We start from the raw sequence: 18,100 nt of genomic DNA, 5'->3' as shown, positions 1-18,100 counted from the left end.
TCCTTAAATAGAAATAATCTTCTGTCATTTCCTTGACAAAGTGGCTTCTTGTCAGCAAAGCCCAAAAGGGCTGAAAACACTACTCTAAAATTAACTCCTTGGTATTCCCAAATTATCTTTAAGGTTTTTTGGTTCTGTGTTGGTTTTGTTTCATGGGTTTTATTTTGGTTAGGAGGAAGGAACTGGCACCTTTTTGATGGCTGTGGCGACACCGATGCCATCAATGACACTGTGTCATGGTTTGAGAGGAAGTGTTTTTTGGGATGCTGTGGTTTTGGACACTATTAATGATGGAGACAGTTTAATGATATTTGGGTGCCCTGTTGTTCTGTTTCCAGGTAGGTATTCACTTTTGCACTCACACAAACTGCATTTGCCCAGTGATTGTTGTAGGCTGGTGCACCTGGCTGAAATGACAACAGCTCTGCCTTTCCAAGAAATAGAAATTCCAGCAAATGCCGCACCAAGGCTATGGGGGGGATGTGAAAATGCAACAGAGAATAAATCTTATCCCATACGGAGGGAAATGAGCAGTTCAGGAGGCGTTGGCAGTCTGGCTGGTTCTGTTACCATGACCTGTGTGGGAGCCCAGCACAGAGCTGCATTGCCCTGCCAAGCCGCCCTGACCGATCCCGTTATTCCATGTCCTTCCCACCCTGCCCGTGCCCGGCCCGGCACTCCCGGGGTCCCTCACCGTCCGCAGCCGCCGTGCCCGGGCGGGGCCGGCGGGCCCGGCTGTCCCTGCGCAGGCTGCCCACCACGATGGTGGCACAGGACAGCAGCAGCACCAGCCCGATCACCACCCCTGCCACCAGCAGCGGGGACACCAGCAGGCTGCTGTCACCGCCGTGCTCCCCGGCGCTCGGGAAGGAGCTGGAAGCGCTGCTCTGGTTCGAGGCAATTGCTGTGCACAGAGAGAGGGAGAGAGAAGAAATGTGTCACTTGTCACAGGTGTAATATGTGATATATGTTATGAAATAATTCGTGCTAAATTAAATTAAGAACCACAGCATTTTGTGTACTAAAACCAGTGTCGGGCAACAAGCAAGCTAAGTGATAGAAATTGAAAACACCAGGAAGACACTGTGGCCAGAGATGTATATACTCCAAAGGAGTATTCATCTGACAAGACCCCAGCAGGAGGCATTTTTTGATAGGCATCAGGAACAGCAACAGACTAAGCGATAAAGATTCAAACACCAAGCAGACAGTGTCTCCAGAAACGTATATTCCAAGGGATTTTCTTGTCTGACTAGACCCCAGCAGGAGGCATTCTGCTAGGCATCATCAGAAGCTTATCCTGGAAATTCTTCACCTGACAAATTCCAGCAATTTTCCACCATTTCCAGGAAATGCAATAATCTGCTAGAGCAGACCCCCTTCCAGAGCCCGAGAGCCTGGATAAGATGGAGCCCTTAAACAGACCCTTGGAGCCCATGGGGACTCTGGTGTGGCAGAGACCAAGGGCTCCGTCTCCCCGGCACTGACCACCCGGCTCAGGGCCCAATCGCTTGTGGCTTTTTCCAGATTTATACTTTTGATATTTCATACATTTCTTTAATTATTAAATGGGAGCATTCATTTCTAACACAGGTCTGCAGAGCCTCAGCCACTGCACTGCCCCTGCTCCTGGGGAAATCCCGGTTCTTCCCCATCCCTGGGGCTGCTGGGAGCTGACTCCAATGGGACATGGGCAGTGGCTGCCCTGTTTATTGGGAATATCCTGCTGGAGCCAGGGCTGGATGATCCACAGTTCTGGTGGCTTTTCCATTTCTCTAGCCAAGACTCCTTGTAGCATGAACTGACTGGTGCTGAAAGAACTGAAGTGCACAAGAAGCAAAGTGGAAATTCCAAAAGGGGAACTGCAAGAGGTGTGGATGTGACAGTCGGGTCAGAGAGGGTAAGCCAGATAAACTTTCCCAGGAATTGTTCTGGGGAGTTTTGAGAAAGCTGAGAGAAAGAATTAAAGCAATCTTGTAGCTGGTGCTTTGAACAGTTGTTTTCTCATAAGATGTTTACCAAAGGGTGTCTTCTTAATTAGCAGATAGTGTGATGGGGTGTTGATTAAATGACCAATCAGGTCCACCTGTATCAGAGTGGTGTATAAAAGAATGGGTTTCTAATAAACCCTGATATTAGCCTTCTGAAGAGACCCAGAGTCTATGTGTCACCTCACTCCCGTTCCTGACTCAATGGTGACACAAGAGGAACAGAGGAATTGCCTGTTGTCAGGGGTGTAAGAAGGCTCTGAGGATTTGCAGAGGAAGTTTTGGGCAAGAATGGAGCAGGAGCCTGCTTCTGTGGCACACAGCTTGCTTAGGTTTGTGAGGGGACTCAGAATCCCAAGAAACTGATTTATAGTACAGAAAGATACTCATCCAGAGTTGGATTGTTTGGTTGCAACTGCTTTACTCTGGCTTAAAAACCCCCCAAACTTTATATGTATTATTTGCATTCAATAATAAATCTTCTTAAGGAAGAATAATGACAGTAATTTATTGCCAAGTCAAACATCCTTTTGAGACACGCCACAGAGACAGTATCAAAGGCTGAACAATAATATTCCCTTAGAGAAACAACTGATAGCATGATTATACATGGGAATTAGTTGCCCAGAAATGTATTTATGGGGGATTGAATTGCTAATGGGGGAATTGCTAATGGTAAAGAGAAGAAATTATGGAAAAAATTATTCAGGATTTTAGCAGAAAAAATCCCTGTCTCACCTGCCCCCCCCAAAAAAAACCCAAAAACCCAAAACCCCAAACCTCCCATTGTCTGCTCAGCATCAGCAAACCAAAATTTTATCGATGCTACATACCAAGCCTGGCTGTTGATTCTGGCCTGGGTATATTTTTTTATCTGGCTATGTTGAACAAATACAGAATTTATTTCCTGATGAAATCAGGGATAACAAAATTTTCTCTTTTGAGTATTGTGTGGAGTGAGTATGTGTTTTAGGAAGTGCAGTGTTGCTTACAAGGATAGATGTTATCAGAGGGTTCTCAGCAAGGTTTGCTCTTTTCCTTTGGGAGACACCTCTTGATGTTTTGCAGTCACAATAAGTTTAGAAAGAAGACAATGGCTCCAAGCCAGTGCCTGTTATCATTGGCTGATGCTTGAGACTCAGGGAACCACCTGGAAACATACACATGACACAGGGGAATTAGCACGTAGAGGAGTATTGCTAATTTTCTGGAAGCACTTGACTGTTGGCTGAGGATCTTCAAAGGCATTTAGGACAGACAGCCAAGAAATGTGCTGAGCTTTTACCATTTATCTTGTGCCAAAAACCAAGACTGAGAATTAAACTCATGCTGTAGTGATAAATCAAAGGTTATGGACAAGTGTCCTACTTAATACTCAGTGCAAAGGAATTTTGGGTATGGGATATGTTTGGGGAGTAGGGCCCTTGTGCTAGAACTCAAATTCCCAAAACTTCAGAAAATTTGAATCGTGTTTCTCATTTGTACATTTTTAAAGCTATCTCTGTGCTAATGTGTCCAACACACCCTCATTGGCTTTCCAAGGCCTTGTATTTTCAGATTTTTGTAAATTCTGCCTTTGAGAGATGTAAATATCACAGCAGTGGCAGTTTAAATCCTGGCTGCAGGGATTAACACCTGACTGGAAGTAGTGGCAGGTACTTTTGGCTGACTTGCAAAGGTAAAATCAACTTCATTTCCAGCATGATGAGAACATGAGCCTGGGGTGTGAGGTTGCCCCACACACTGTCAGGCTTGTGGTCATCAATTTAATGTCAAATAGCCCTGAAATGGAACTGGTGATGAACTGCTGTCAAGTTGGGAGGAAGGAGGCTGCAGTGAGTGCTTCCAGATCTTTAAAAACTTGGGACAAATTTGAAATGATCCTCTAAACAGGAAGGGCCAGGCTAAGGATATTTATCTTTCACTTTTTCCAGGTGTGGAAGCCAGCTGGAATATCCACACTGACTATTTGGGGATTCCTGTGTTTGGACCTGTTTTGCTTTATAGAAGTTTAACAGCTTCAAGTGACTTCGTATGGACAATTGTCTCCTGCACTGGTATGGAGGTGATGTGGTTTGGATCAAGACACCCCATTTATCCACCACATTCTTGGGGCTTCCTTGGCTGTCCCAAGTTATGTCTGTTTTATCTATTGTTTCTCAGCAGTGTGAATCTTTCTGGTTTTTTTATGCTTTTAATCTAACTGAACCCAGTCCCTCATATAGACAAGTTATAGGGCAACATTGCTTTTATTAGAAGGAATGAATGAATCCCCTTCGGCCAGCTCCTAACACAAAATGTACTTGATAAACTTCTCCTGTGGCACCACTTTCACCTTGACACTGTGAGTCTGATCCTCCAGACTTTACTACTGATTTACTACTGTGACAAACAACAGCAGAATGAGATGCTGCATTGATATAAATTCTTTGGGTTTGAATTTTGTGGAGGTAAAAAGAGATGTTTATATTTCTTTTGGCAAAAAACCACATTGTAAATTTTCTCTTCTTATCCCAAACCATCTTCTTTTGATAAATTGTGCATTTCTCTATATAAAAATGTTATGGTTTTCCTTCAGAATAGGAGTATCTGCAAATGTATGTGAAGCCCATAAATACAACACCACTAACAGAGTGCTAACACTTTTGTTTTGAGGTAAATTGTATCCTTTCCCATGAAACTGCAAATTATAAACAGTACATCCATAAATATGAATATTTTATATCTAATCTTCCAAATATGAATTATGTTGGATGTACACACCATGGCTTTTATCCACAATGGGAGCTGTCTACTGTACTGTAGTGTACACAGCTGGCACAGGACTGGCAGAACACTGACTTCAGAGGAGCAGCAGTGCAGAATTGGTGTCAGACAATAAATTAGCATTTTGAAAAATCCCTTCAATATCACAGTCTATTACTTTACTCAGTGCTCCTGCATATCGACAAACCAACTGGAAAGTAACTGAAGGAGGTGTGGAACAGCCTGGCTTTTGGGTGCATGTTGTTCTTTCTCACTCCTGCTAACCTCGCTTTGAAGGGACAGTGACCCCTCCCTACCCTGGCCTTAAGCAATGGGGAAGTTTCATCTGGTCAGATCCTGGCAGGGTGAAATGTCCTGGTGTGCAGACATGTTACCCAACATGCAGCCCTTTATTAGGAGTGGCTTCTCCCTTCCTCAGTGCCTTTCACCTGCCTGTACCTCAGAGGAGAGAAGGGAAGCATCTCCACACAAATGAGTCTCTTCTCTCCACACTGAGTTGAGTCTGGTGTTGATGGTGGGGTCTTGTTCTGTTTCCTTTTGTCCTGAAGGCACATCAGCTCTAGTGGGGCTCCAGCCTCTGGAACTGATGGGCTTTGGGATGATTTTAGAGCTGGATCCTGCTAAGAAAACCAAATCTCTTCCCCTGGTTTCCAATGTATCATCTTAATAAGATGATAATTCATGTTATGACTAGTGTAGAGGATGAGACATGGAGTGGTTTTATTTCCCAGGCTGAAGAGTGCATGACCAGCTCCTGAAGGAGTGCTGATGTGTTCTGGAAAGATTTTGTGTCTAGAATCATCCACCTCTTCATCCCTGCCAGCCTGGGATTATTCCTGAGGGCAGGGTAGGCTTGGTGCTGCCTTGCTGAACTGGAGCTGAAGCACAAGGACAGAACAGGAGCATTCCTTGTACCCCTGGGTCAGTAAAACTGTTTGGGATGGTGATCCAGCACCTCCCAGCACCCTTAAATGCACTGCACTGACCCAGGGTACAGGGCTGGGAAGGAGCAGTGGGAAGGTCAGTTTAGGATGGTGCACAGCATCCTCTGTAATCCTTTGGTCTTCAAATGATTGCAGCAAAGCATCTCAAACTCTGAATCAACTTAAAGCACGTTTCTGACATCCTTCCTCTCTCAGTCCCTTGGATTATGCAGTCTCTTCACCCAGGGAAGGTGAGTGACAGATGTCAGGAATGAGCTGAGAGCACCCAGATACACTAAATCAGTGCAATGATCAGAGGTTTTGTTGGTTCTGCCTTTATGAACAGTTCCTGTTTGGAGATGGTTTTGTCTGGCCAAGAGTGACCAGCTGGACCCTGCCCTTGCTGCTGCCCCGGAAATAAATCTCTGGAAATGAGCAGAAATTGCACTGCTTGTTTCTGTGGCACAAGGGAGGTGTAGCACAATAAAAAATCTGGGAAAGGGTTTGGATCACAGGAGCATCTCTGCAGCCAGGGGGAGAGGGATGTTACTCACGCATTGAATCCAAGGGCCCACAGGAGCTGAACCTTAAATTAACTAAAAAGAAATGTCTCTGTTGGATTCAGAGCTACTCCATTGGATCCTGAGGAAGGTTGAAACTTCATTTAGGTGAAGTTCACACCAGGATGTCATCTGCTCATGGGACTAAAAGGAAGCAATGAGGATGCTCAGAACAGGGCAGGCTATTTGTCCTTTTGTATTTCTCTTATTCTCTTGTAGAAAAGTTGAGAAATGAGTGGATGACCAGAACAGCCTGGGAAATGCCCTCTCAATAAAGCAGTTCTACACCAGCCAGACACCTAGTGTGGGAAAAACAATTTGCAGTTCAGGAGGCCCAGGAGCATGTTTGGTTCTCTCAAACACAGTTCTGTTCTTCAGGCTTTTCTGCTTTCCACACAGAAAATTAAACTGCCTCTTAAGCTACAATGGATGTTCAATAACAACTCTATATAGAGAGTGCTTCAAACTTTTACCTCTTATCCTCTTATCTGCTGGAATTGACACTTAGCAGTTATTTGACAAAGTCAATGAATAAATAATTTTTTCCTGTCATTTTAACAGTTTCCAAAGCAGATGATATTCATTATTATTTCTAAATTTGAGGTAAATCTTCCTATACAAATGGTTAACTAATCTTGCCTGTTCATGGCTGCTGTGGGAGATCCTTCAGCACAATCCAAGCCCACACAATGCCATTAACCAGGCAGCACCTGTGAACTGAGACTCAGTTTCTCTGCTGCACTCTGCATTTCAAAGACTCTTTGAACTTTTAAACTGCATATATAGCTTCTAATCAGAATTAAAACTTTTCACTGGTTAATAGTAAAAAATGAAAACCTTATCCAGACCAGAGACTGTGCTAGGGATGGCTCAGTTTTACCTGAAAGTGAATGTGGGACATCCTTCCAGGTACAAAAGCTGCCCATGACCTTGAGGAGCTCCTCCAAGGCAGAGAGGGTGGCTTCTCCCCCTAGACAGCAAACTCTGCCTTTTCATCCTCTCTTATGCCTATCAGATAATGAATTTCTCTCTCCTTGCATTGACATCCTTATTATAGAGCCAGAATGAGGAAGACTGGATCACCAGCAGCCTGCAAATTGAGAATGTCAGAAGCAAAGAGAATGTGGTTGCAGAAGGGCTCAGGAAATAAATCTTTTCAGCTGCTGTGGCTTTAGGGTATTATGTTGATGTCACAGCAGCTTGTATAGGTGCTGTTTCAAATTAACAGGAAAAAATCTTCCAATTTTCAGATCCATGGTCTCTTTTATCAACATGATAAATACCACTGCAGGGAAACAAATCACTGTGCAAGTATAACAGCCCACTTTCTGATGGACAAGGAATATTTTCCCCCTATTTTCTCATATTCAAACAACTTGGAACTAATACAGTTTTATAAGCAGGACCCAAAGCTATTACTTTTCTCAGAAACTCTGTATTAGGGCTTGGAAACAGGTATGATGAGAATTCTCTTTTATCCATTAAAGTAAAGTTACCTTCATAAGCTGAGATACAACCTAGCTTGGTAGGGCCTTTTATAGGGAAAACTCCATAATTTTTGGCTTTTTTTATTGTGGGAAACTCTGGGGTTTTTTGGCACACAACTTTCTCATATAAATCTTTGGAAAAATGTTGCAATATAGTAATATTTCCTAAGGTTTGAAAATATATAATGGGCAAATTATTTTATATTTTACCTTATCAGTCTGCTTGAACTGTGATCTGGATGTCTCATGTCTTGTCTTTGGGAGGCTGAGCTCTGTCTGAACTGTATTTAATGTAACCTAAAGAGGGCAGGTGGCAGCTCATGGGACATGGAGCTCAGGTAGGAAACATAATCTATATTGGGGAAACAAAAATCCAACCCCAAACCAAAAATCCAAACCCTTCCACAGAGAAATTCCTTTCCTTACAAACTTTTCTCTCAACCTCCACAGAGAAAATGGGAAGGAATGATGAAATTCTTGCCAGCTCAAACAGTCACAACCAGTGAGCAGCGGACTTGTGCACTAAATTGCATTTATGAATCTCCAAACCAATGAACTTCTGAGCACTATTAAACTGGCTCACATTTATGACTGTTTAAATGATGGAGTTTTGTGTTTTCCTGGTGTTTCAATGAATTGTTCCACTGGCTCTATTAGTCATCTTTAGCAATCCTTACCCTGCTCACAAGGTTCAAAGCTCTATCATGAAGATCCATCTGCAACTAAATGTTGAGGCTGAACAGAGCTTCAGGAACCAGATCCACCTTTGGTACACACCCCTACCCCAGCACTCCTCCTACAATGCTTGTGTCCTTGTGCTGCTTCTCATTTAGGGCTTTTCTTAGCAAAATTAATCCTGTTTCTTTTTCCAGATCCCTTGCCAGTCTTCAGTAGGAGTAATCTACTGAAAAAGTACATAGAGGAATGACTGATTTTTGCTGCTTAGAAAACAATGATGAGTGAAATTCTGATCCAGGGAGTTGTGTAAGGAATGGGGTGCTGAGACAAAGCTGTTAACAAACACTGGAATCCCAGGATCTTCCTTCAGGAGGTGGTATCACATGTGATCTATCTTGGCCTCTCATTCAAGGTGACATGAATTTTAAAAATAATTAAAATGGTTTGCAGTGGTGTTCTGCACTCCCACATGAGTTATGGTGATGGTGTTGCAGAGTACACAAAGCCTCTAATGTGATTTACATCATCATTTGTACCTGTGAAAGCTCCAGCAGTATCTGCCTGCATAAATCAAGGGTTTTTTTCATACCATTAAGAAAAGATTTAATTCCTTCAGATGAAATCTGAATTCTGTTCAGATAAAATCTGAACAGGACTAGGATGTCTGCTTAGACAGATGCAGGGATGTCAATAGTGGCAAGTCAGATACTGATTCTGGAGACAATTCCAATCACCTGGGTTCTTTGTAGCTAAAGGAGCCACTGAAATACAAGGACACAAAGATCTGTGGAAATGAAACACTCAAATATTACTGTTCAAAAGCCTGGGGGTATCAGGACCCAGGACATCCCTCTGGCTGTCCTGAGCAGCCAAGACCCCTGCCAGGGGTCTCAGAGACCCTGGCACAGAGCCCAAGATGCCTGTGGTTTTGATTATTACCCATGGAGCAAGTTACCAACCTTAGCTGAAGATCTGCAAGCCACGACAAATTAAGTAGAATGACAGTGAATTTATCATGGGGTGAAAAAGTGAATTTTGGGGTTTTTAGAATGGAGAATCTAAAGGGGCAATTTAGAATCTTCAGGGGCAAGATGGAGAGATCTGGGCGTGTCCTGCCTTTCTCCATCTTCTTCTTGGCCTCCATCTCCTGCTGTGATGTTGGCACTTTTAGATTGGTTTAGAGTTGAAGCTTACTGTCTAACATAGGTTATTGGGAAGTAATTGTAAACATTGTACAGGTAGTTTTTAGTATAAAGACATAACACTGCCCTGGGGGCAGGCAGTGTGCCTCTGACTGTCCTGCTGAGTGGACCTAGGCAAAACAGGAGAAAGAATTTTATAGATAAGATACAATAAACAACCTTGAGACCGAGAACTGAAGAGCTCTGACTCCTTCTTCAATCACTGGGCTGAGAAAAGAGACTTTCCAACTTTTCTTGGGGTCACTCTGACAAGCCAGAAACCCTGACATGGGGGGAAACCCCTGTTGCTACTGTAGAACCCCCATTTGGTGCAAGGACTGGTCACTGGGAGTGCAGGACTGGCCCCACGGCCCAGGACCATTCCCTGATCTCTGCAGTGTTTGATGCACACCCTCCACTGCCCTGTGTGTGCCCAGCAGGGCTGAGCAGGCTGGCAGAGCAGAGACTCACCCTGAGGGGCTGGCAAAGCTGGCAGGAAAGCTGGCAGGCTGGGGGGTGTCTCCTGGGGCAGCAGCACATTCTGCTGCCTTGCACACAGAGCTCCTGTGACAGGCTCCACACAACTCCTTCCTCTAAATAATGTAATGATGGCTGCTTCTCATTTGAGGTGGCAGGGGAAAGACTTTGATACTAACCAGAAACTCCCCCTAAGCCAAGTGTAGCCTTTAGGGAAGGACATTTATTCACCTTCAATATAAACTGCAGTGTATATATGTTAATATTTAAAATAGAAAATGCAGTTCCTAACTTCAAGGCCTGTTTCAGCAGAGAGTTACCTCAAACATCTGCATCAGCTCCAGCAGCTCTGTGTGTACTGGGAGTCAGAAGGGCTCTGAGCTGTCCCCAAAGAGAAGGCAAGCAGAGAAAGGCTGAGATTTACAGGTCCCTGAGAATCAGCTGTGCTTGCTGCACAATTCCCTCTCCAGGCAGCTGACAGTCCAGGCTGCAGGTGTTCCAAACTGTTCTTAAAGGGAAGCTGTTTATTGTTCTCAAAGATGATTTAAACAAGGAAATATTTCTAAAGGAACAGGAATTGCAGTGTGCGTCGTTCTGCATTGCCACCCCGTCCCATTGAGAGGGAGTCATAATTGAAGGATGCAAAGTCAGGCTGGAGCAAGAACTTGGACTTTTTCTGTGAGCACACTGTTCTAGAGATACTCAATTTAAATAATTACACATTGTGGGAAAGTTGATTAAATTTTGAATCCAAAGGACTCATAAATCTCTTTGTAATGAATGGTGGTGCACAGAGATGAGAACCCCTGTGATGCCCTCAGAGCATCCTGGACAATGCCTTAACCTGGAACACTGGCTCTATTTTGTGGCCTTTTGAACAAAAAGCACCAAAAAATGGTTCAGCCCTAGAAAATAAGTGTGCCCAGCAGGAGTGCTTCTAATAAAACTATCTAAATAAAAGCTCTTGTAGGGATCTGCCTGGAAGTATCCAGGGATACCATCCAGCTCCTACCTTCTTGAAGTTCAGTCTGTGTTAAAGGTCACTAATTATTGCTGCTTTCTATTAATATTCATGGTGGAAATGTGTCTGTTAAATTGTTCCCATTTACCCACTGGAAAAAAAATAAAGAATTTTTGAACAAACCTATGGGATTCTTGGTAGAGAAACTGGTATCTAGGCTGATCTTCTATCCCCTTTCAAGAGCATGGGTAGACACGTGGAGAAAGAAACACCTTTGTAATAGAAAAGGAAATAATTTCTGTTCCTGTTGTCCTGATCACACATGATCACAAAGGGATTTAAATCCACATGCTTGCTAACAGCAAGGGCTTTTGCACTCTGGATTACCAAATTAAAAAAAAAAAAAAAAAAAAAAAAGGAACCCCCTTCATCAGTTTCCTCTCACCTGCCTTAATTATTCATTGTAACTCCATGCTGCAGATCAGGGTTACCTTGTTAGGTGCTTAATGAGGCTGAGAGGACCCACATGGTGTGGCCAGTTAAGGAGTCCTATCCAAATTACCTAAACATTCTTCTTCCCTGCCTGAAGGCAATCTTGCATTACAGGAGAATCAGAATGTCCTTCAGTATGAGGGCAATCTAAAGAGTTTGCATCAGGAGATTGATTAACTCAGATTTGTAAATTGTATTCTCCGGTTCTTAGGAGGACTCAGATTTGCTTGACACACTGCTCTTCAGTTCTGGTGGGAATGGATGAACCTCTTCAGTTTCTGGCACATGAACAATCAGATTAAGAGACATTTAGTTTAAAAAGAAGCTGAAATTTTCTATTCTTTGCATTAGTAGACAAAGAGTTTTTTGTGAAGAAACTGACAGCATGAAAATAGCTCCTATTTCATAGGACACTGTAGAAACACAGATGTGTGAGCTGCAGAAAAGTGAGTGCAGTTCTGAAAAAGGCTTGTTCATAGAAGTGATGGAGCACTGAAAGGAATAAAAGGGGGATGCTCCAGGGTTACTAGAGCACTATCAAAGCCATGCACAGCATGTGGGAGATCTGCTCTGTGCTGGACACTCTGCAGGATGACCTTACAGGGAAAGGCTTAGGGAAAACCCCACCCAGCAGGGGAGTCTGAACACAGCAAGGACCTGGTGCTCTGCAAAGGTGCTGTGGCTCCTGGAGGGGACCAAGAGCAACTCCCCAAGCAGGAATTCACTTCAGCCCAGCCATCTCAGAGGTCCCAGAGTCCTGAGGCGTTGTGGGAGCCTTGGACCTCAGTGCCTAAAGCACGAGCAGCACAATGACAGCTTGCTGAGACTGCAAGAAATTCAGTCTAGAAAAGGTGGCTGCTTTCTCTTCAGAGCTCTTGTGCTTCAATGTCAGCAGGGTATCTTGTGGGTTTTGTAACTGGGGAGTGAAATAGTTAAACAGCTGAGATGAGCCTCATTAATTATTAAAAAGTTGACAGTCAGTGTGATCTGCTGTGGAGAAGGTGTGAATTTAGGATGACCTGTTGCCTCAAAGCAATGTTTAAATCTGTGTTACCTCTGAGAAGTAGCTCTTCACCTGCTCCTTCAAAATTATAAACCCATGAACTTCACAGTATATCCTAAATATAATTGTACTGGGAAAATGCCCTGTTAGAATGGCAATGGAAAGTGGATACTTTTTTGACTGTTTCAGTTATTTCTGTTTTTTAAAAAATCCAAAGTGCCCACAGTCCTGAAGCTTGAGGAAAACCATGAGAATGGGAAAGGCTTCAAATCTTTGCATGTATCAAACAGTTCCTTCAACTCCTCATTCTTGACATCTGCATCACAAGGTTCTTTTAAGGGGTCCCAGTGAGGGTGGTGGTGGTGTCTTTAAACTGTGCTACAGAGATGTGGGTTCCTGCCCTGGGGAAGGGAGGGTCCTGCCTTCCACTGCAAGCTGGAAAGGGAGTGTGCTTTGGAGCCAGGTGTTTATGGTTTGATGGCTTCTCTGGGTCAGTTTTTGGCCGTTTGTGTATGGTTTTGGTTTCTGTTTGTTGGGGTTGGTGTGTTTTAGCTGCTGAAGATGAAGGACAGGCTGCAGTGCTTGGCCAAGGAAGGTATGAACTTGCTGCAACAACAAAATCCTGTTTGAACTCCTCCTGCTTCTGGATGGCTCCTGCATTGGTATTAACTGGAGAAATGTGCTAGAACTGTTAACAAGGTGATCACTGTGTTTTTTGGGGCTGCACCTACAGCTTTAGAATGTTCAGCCAGTGGATGTTGACCTGCTGCAATTTGTTCTGAACAGCACTTGGAGCAGGGACTTTCATGGTGATGTCCCTTGTGCTGACAGCACAAAAGACAAGAAATACCCTGCTGTTTGGATTATTACAATTATTGATGGATTCATATGTACTGTGCCATTTGTTAATACTATCCTGTTAAGTCCTTCTGGGAATGAGATCACAGATTTTCTAATTAGCAGCATTTCCTGAAACCCCAGATTTTCAGGCTGGGCCAAGGCAGGCAGGGCTGAGGAGACAAATAGGTGCCTGGCTTCCACAATATGTGCTAACAATACCTGAGCCTGCAGCCTTGAGAACGTGTGGGCAGCCTCGGGGATTCAGGGAGTGCTGAGGGGGTTCAGAAAGGAAACTCACTGCTCCTGCTCCCCTCCTGTGTCCCTTGGCTGCCTGCAGAGAGGCTGGAGACAGCCCAACAAAGGCTGTGTTCATCCCTACACTGCCCTTTAGCAGTGCTCCATTACCCAAAAGCTCTGCAAAGAGAACCATGCACATGTCACCCCTAAAAAATCTGTGACTGAGAAAAAAAGGAATGAACAATGACTGATGCATTAATTTACATCTGTCAAGTTGATTACTGACTGAATTATGGTTCTATTTCCTCTGATTAATTTAGCACAAGATTCATTCTTTTATTCTTTCCCTGCCCATGGGGTGGATACCCCTGATGAAGCACAGGTTCCCTGGAATGCTTTTTACAATATTACTCCTCTCTCCAAACAAGTCCTCCTGACCAGCAGCTCCTGAGTCGTTGCAGGAGGAACCAATACAGTGTCTGATCAAATGATCTGCTGCATGAGCTCAGTTATCTGCTTGTGTCTCAGTTCCTCCCAGAGGTGAAATTACAAAGCAGCTGCCACTTCACTGAGGAAGGATTCCAAGGGAGCAGGATGTCCCCAGGATGAGCTGGGGGAATGCTGGTCCTGGGTCAGACAGTGTAGGTGCAGAATGATCATGGTATGAGATCAGATTAATTACTCATCCATGCATGCATCTGTAAGTCAGGAACATATCTTTATTTAATCATTATTTGCCATCTTATTTAATTAGATTTGAATTATACTTTTTTGTTATGGTTGCCTTTTTTCAGTGAAGTTTTAAGCTTCCTTGAAATTTTGGAACATTGGTTTTGTTTTTAGTAGTAGTATTTTTTCCCTAAACTTTAAAAGCAACTTTAAACAGAGAAATCTAATTTAAAGGGCTTATTTACTCTACAAACACTGTCCTTTGGGTTCTGACTCAAGATAATTCAATATGAGCAGATCAAACTCATCTCTGTCTCCTACAAATGTGTATAGATCTATATTATCACAAATAGCTGCTGTGCTATGATCCCAAATAAAGATTAATACAAAATCAGTTTGCCTAATGTTGGCCTTATTTTACCTTTAATGAAGAGCTCTTCTAATTCTTATTGACAATTTCTACTGATAAAATTAAGGGGTTTTTTTCACAGTGACTTAGCAGAATGCAGCAGGATTTTCAAGTTTCTATAATGTGACTTTAAGGCTTGTTTTATTTCCATTTGTTGGATGCCAGTTTGCTGTGGGTCAGGGAGGGGCTGCTGGCCCAGCCCTTCCCTCTGCCAGGACAAAACATCCTGGAGGAGTGTGCTGGGAGCAGAGGAGTCACCACAGAGCTCAGAGCTGCAGGTGCCCCTTTCCTGAGGAACATGGAGCAGAGCACTGGGGTTTCCTGTGTAACCAGTCATATGGATTTGCTGGCTTCCAGCAGGAAAATCTGTGGGCTTACTTTGTGTCAGCTGCCCTGTTCAACAGCTCCCCACACAGCAGGAGGAGGTGGCCATTGCTGGACTGCACTAAAGGAATTTATCACCTGCAGAGCAAAGAGAGCTTCTTCTTTCCCAGCAGAACAGAGGATGTACCAGGAACTTGGCATCCAATGCTCTCTGCCCTTTCAGAAGAAGGGATGGTATCAGTGCCCAGGAGCAGCCCAGCAACAGCCCACGGGGGATCCACAAGGATGCTCAGCTCATGAGACAAGGCAGTTGCTCAAGCACCAAACAATAACCTAAGTGTGCAGGATATTAGCACATGGAGACTTCTTTTGGCTTGTTCACTCCTGAAATCCCATGCTGGCCTCTGTTAGGATGCAGTGTGGTGGGGACAGCTGCTGTGCAGGTACTGGCAGGACTGCAGGGACAGTGGGACACTGGTGGCACCATGAACCACACCCCCACCTGTGTGAGTGGGGCTCTGACTGGAGCATTTCTGAGGGATTGTTCTTTTGGCTGGTGACTTAACTCTGCCCTTCCCTGGATTCCCTTGGGATTTAATTTAAACCCCAATGGCCTTTCTGAGGCATGTGATCAGTGTCATGCTCTGTGTTCAGTCACATCCTATTTCTGCACATTTTTCCTGCACTTGCTGTGACCTGTGAAGAGGGATGAATTACCAGCACATTGTTTCCTTAAGCTGAGCAATTATTTTGAATGAATATTTCATGGGTTATGTGAAGATACAAAGTGGGAATAGAGAGACTTGCTATGGAAACAGGTGGTTTTTTTTTAACTTTTCTTTTTTGAAGCTTTCATCTCTTCTGCAGTGGGGATTGCTGTGCTATTTATTCTTTATGGTGAAAATATGACAGTTATGTCTGTTAGATTTTTCATATTTTTCTTTATATTCCTTAAAAAGTAATTTAAATGGCATTCCTGTACTATCTTTGGGTATTTTGTTTTTATTCTGATGATGTCTCCTTTCTCCAGGCAACAAAAATTAGGGTATTGCATTATGCCCATTTCATTCATGTACTTTTTCCATGTTCCACAGAGCATTTCCAAAATAGGGGTTCTGTAGAACTTTGCAAAGCCCAGCTGCCTACTGTTTCCAGGGTGGTATTTACAGCAAGAAAACTTCTAAAGCCCAACAGAAGCTTGTGGATTGCCCTCTCTGTATTTTATCAAAGCAAATCTGTCTTTTATTTTCATTGTCTGATCTCTGTGTTTCTGCACCAGTTATTCACTTCGGCATGTTTCTGCTGTGCTATACAAAATATTCCCAGTACTGAGAATCAGGAATCCCTCAGCAGAGCATGTGTGCAAAAGAGGCACCTGAGAAGCCCAGGGACCCCCACTTTATCCTCTTGGAATTAAACAAGTTATGAAACAAGAAGGAGAAATGAATCTGTGCACTGCTGACACTGAGCCAGCAGTTTCTGTCTGAGAGGAAGAGAGAGAACAGTGATATTTGTAATCCAGTTCTAAATGCAAATAAGTTCTGTGTCTCTTTCTTCGGGAGATCGCTTTCCTGAGTCACCGGGGTTCATTTACATTCGGGTGACATCTACAAGAATTTTGCCAACACAGCTTATTACTGCAAACATTGTGTCAGTTCTGACATTTCTCTTCGCTGGAGAATCCCCAGAAATGGCTCTGTTTGTTGCTGGTGGCAGACTCGGAGTCACACGGGGAGCGGTGCCAGCCTCAGCCGCGCCTGCATCCGCCGAGCTCCCTTCCCTGAGCTCTGCCTGCCCAGCCCAGGCTGGGAGCAGAGGCCTTTCCCAAAGATCAGCACCTGGATCTGGGAGTTCTGCCTGCCCAGCCCAGGCTGGGAGCAGAGGCCTTTCCCAAAGATCAGCATCTGGATCTGGGAGTTCTGCCTGCCCAGCCCAGGCTGGGAGCAGAGGCCTTTCCCAAAGATCAGCACCTGGATCTGGGAGTTCTGCCTGCCCAGCCCAGGCTGGGAGCAGAGGCCTTTCCCAAAGATCAGCACCTGGATGTGGCTCCTGGAGCACCACGGGCAGGCCTCCTTCTGGAGCAGAAGCCTGAATGTGTCACCATCATGGGAGGCAGAGCTCCCTAGGGGCACCCAGCAGCTCCAAGCCCAAACAAGAGTTCAGATGAATCCAGCACTCCCAGGGCCAGACAGCCGAACCCATGGAAAAGAAAGGTTGTTTTCATGCCTCTAGCTGCACTGAAAGGATGCTTAATTCCCAGACCCTTTTTCCAGTCTATCTCCCAAGTGTGTGTCACAAAGGAGTTGGTGCCAGGAGCGTTCTCTGAGTTAGATCCTCAACTCCTTGGTCTTCCTTCCCAGACCCTGCTTTGTGCATTTCCCTGGCTATCCCACACAGAGGGATTGAAGCAGGCACTTCCACTTCACTCCCAGACAGGGCGACCTCAGGCTTCCTTTCATTCATAAACATCATTTACAGGTTCTGGGAATGGCTCTTGTTAATGGGAGTCACCAGTGATGCTTAACAGGAGACATCAGAATATTTTCTTGTCTACCACTTTATACACTTTTCTCCTGCCCTATTTATGTATTTATATGTAAAATGCATTTATTTGTCACTCCCCTCTGGGGAACAAAGTCTGGCAGCTACAAAGGCTTCTCTTGCAATGCAATGATAGGAACAAGCCTCTTCTGGAAGCCACCCAGATGAAACCAGCCACATGATTTCAGTTATGACTCAAGGCAGATTTGAATTTAGGATTTCAAGGAGGTGTTATGTCCTCCGGCCCTGCTGGCTGTTTTCTATTCACTCTGTTCATTCTGTATTTTTCAGCTTATGCTCAGTTCCACAGCATAGAGTGTTTTCTACTAACTCATATTTCATAATGTGCCAAAACCAGGAGTCTGCTTTTTTTTATAAAGGTACTGAAGCTGGGCCTCAGTTCAGGAAGGGGCTTATGTGCATAATTTGTGCTCTGTAAATGAATCCTTGATTTTATTTCTACAAAGTTTTCCCACTCAGGAGGCACTGAGATTCATGTTCTAAAACTGTCACTGTTCCACCACTTTAGATTGTGGGAGAGGGTTTTGCCTTGCTGATGGGCTT

The 18,100-nt window shown here is 44.1% G+C and overlaps 1 protein-coding gene across 2 annotated transcripts in view; it reads right to left on the bottom strand.

Moving 5' to 3' along the window:
• BEAN1 (brain expressed associated with NEDD4 1) overlaps positions 1–18,100 on the bottom strand; it is a 53,083-nt gene that overhangs the window by 12,803 nt on the left and 22,180 nt on the right. For both annotated transcript variants that reach the window (XM_030227624.2, XM_009096005.4), the window contains exon 3: positions 695–904. In XM_030227624.2, the coding sequence (XP_030083484.1) occupies positions 695–904 (210 nt within the window). The remainder of the gene's footprint in view (positions 1–694; positions 905–18,100) is intronic.

Source organism: Serinus canaria, chromosome 11 (genome assembly GCF_022539315.1).
Source record: "Serinus canaria isolate serCan28SL12 chromosome 11, serCan2020, whole genome shotgun sequence".
NCBI classification, from domain to species: Eukaryota; Metazoa; Chordata; class Aves; order Passeriformes; family Fringillidae; genus Serinus; species Serinus canaria.
This window is presented reverse-complemented; position numbering and strand designations above follow the sequence as displayed.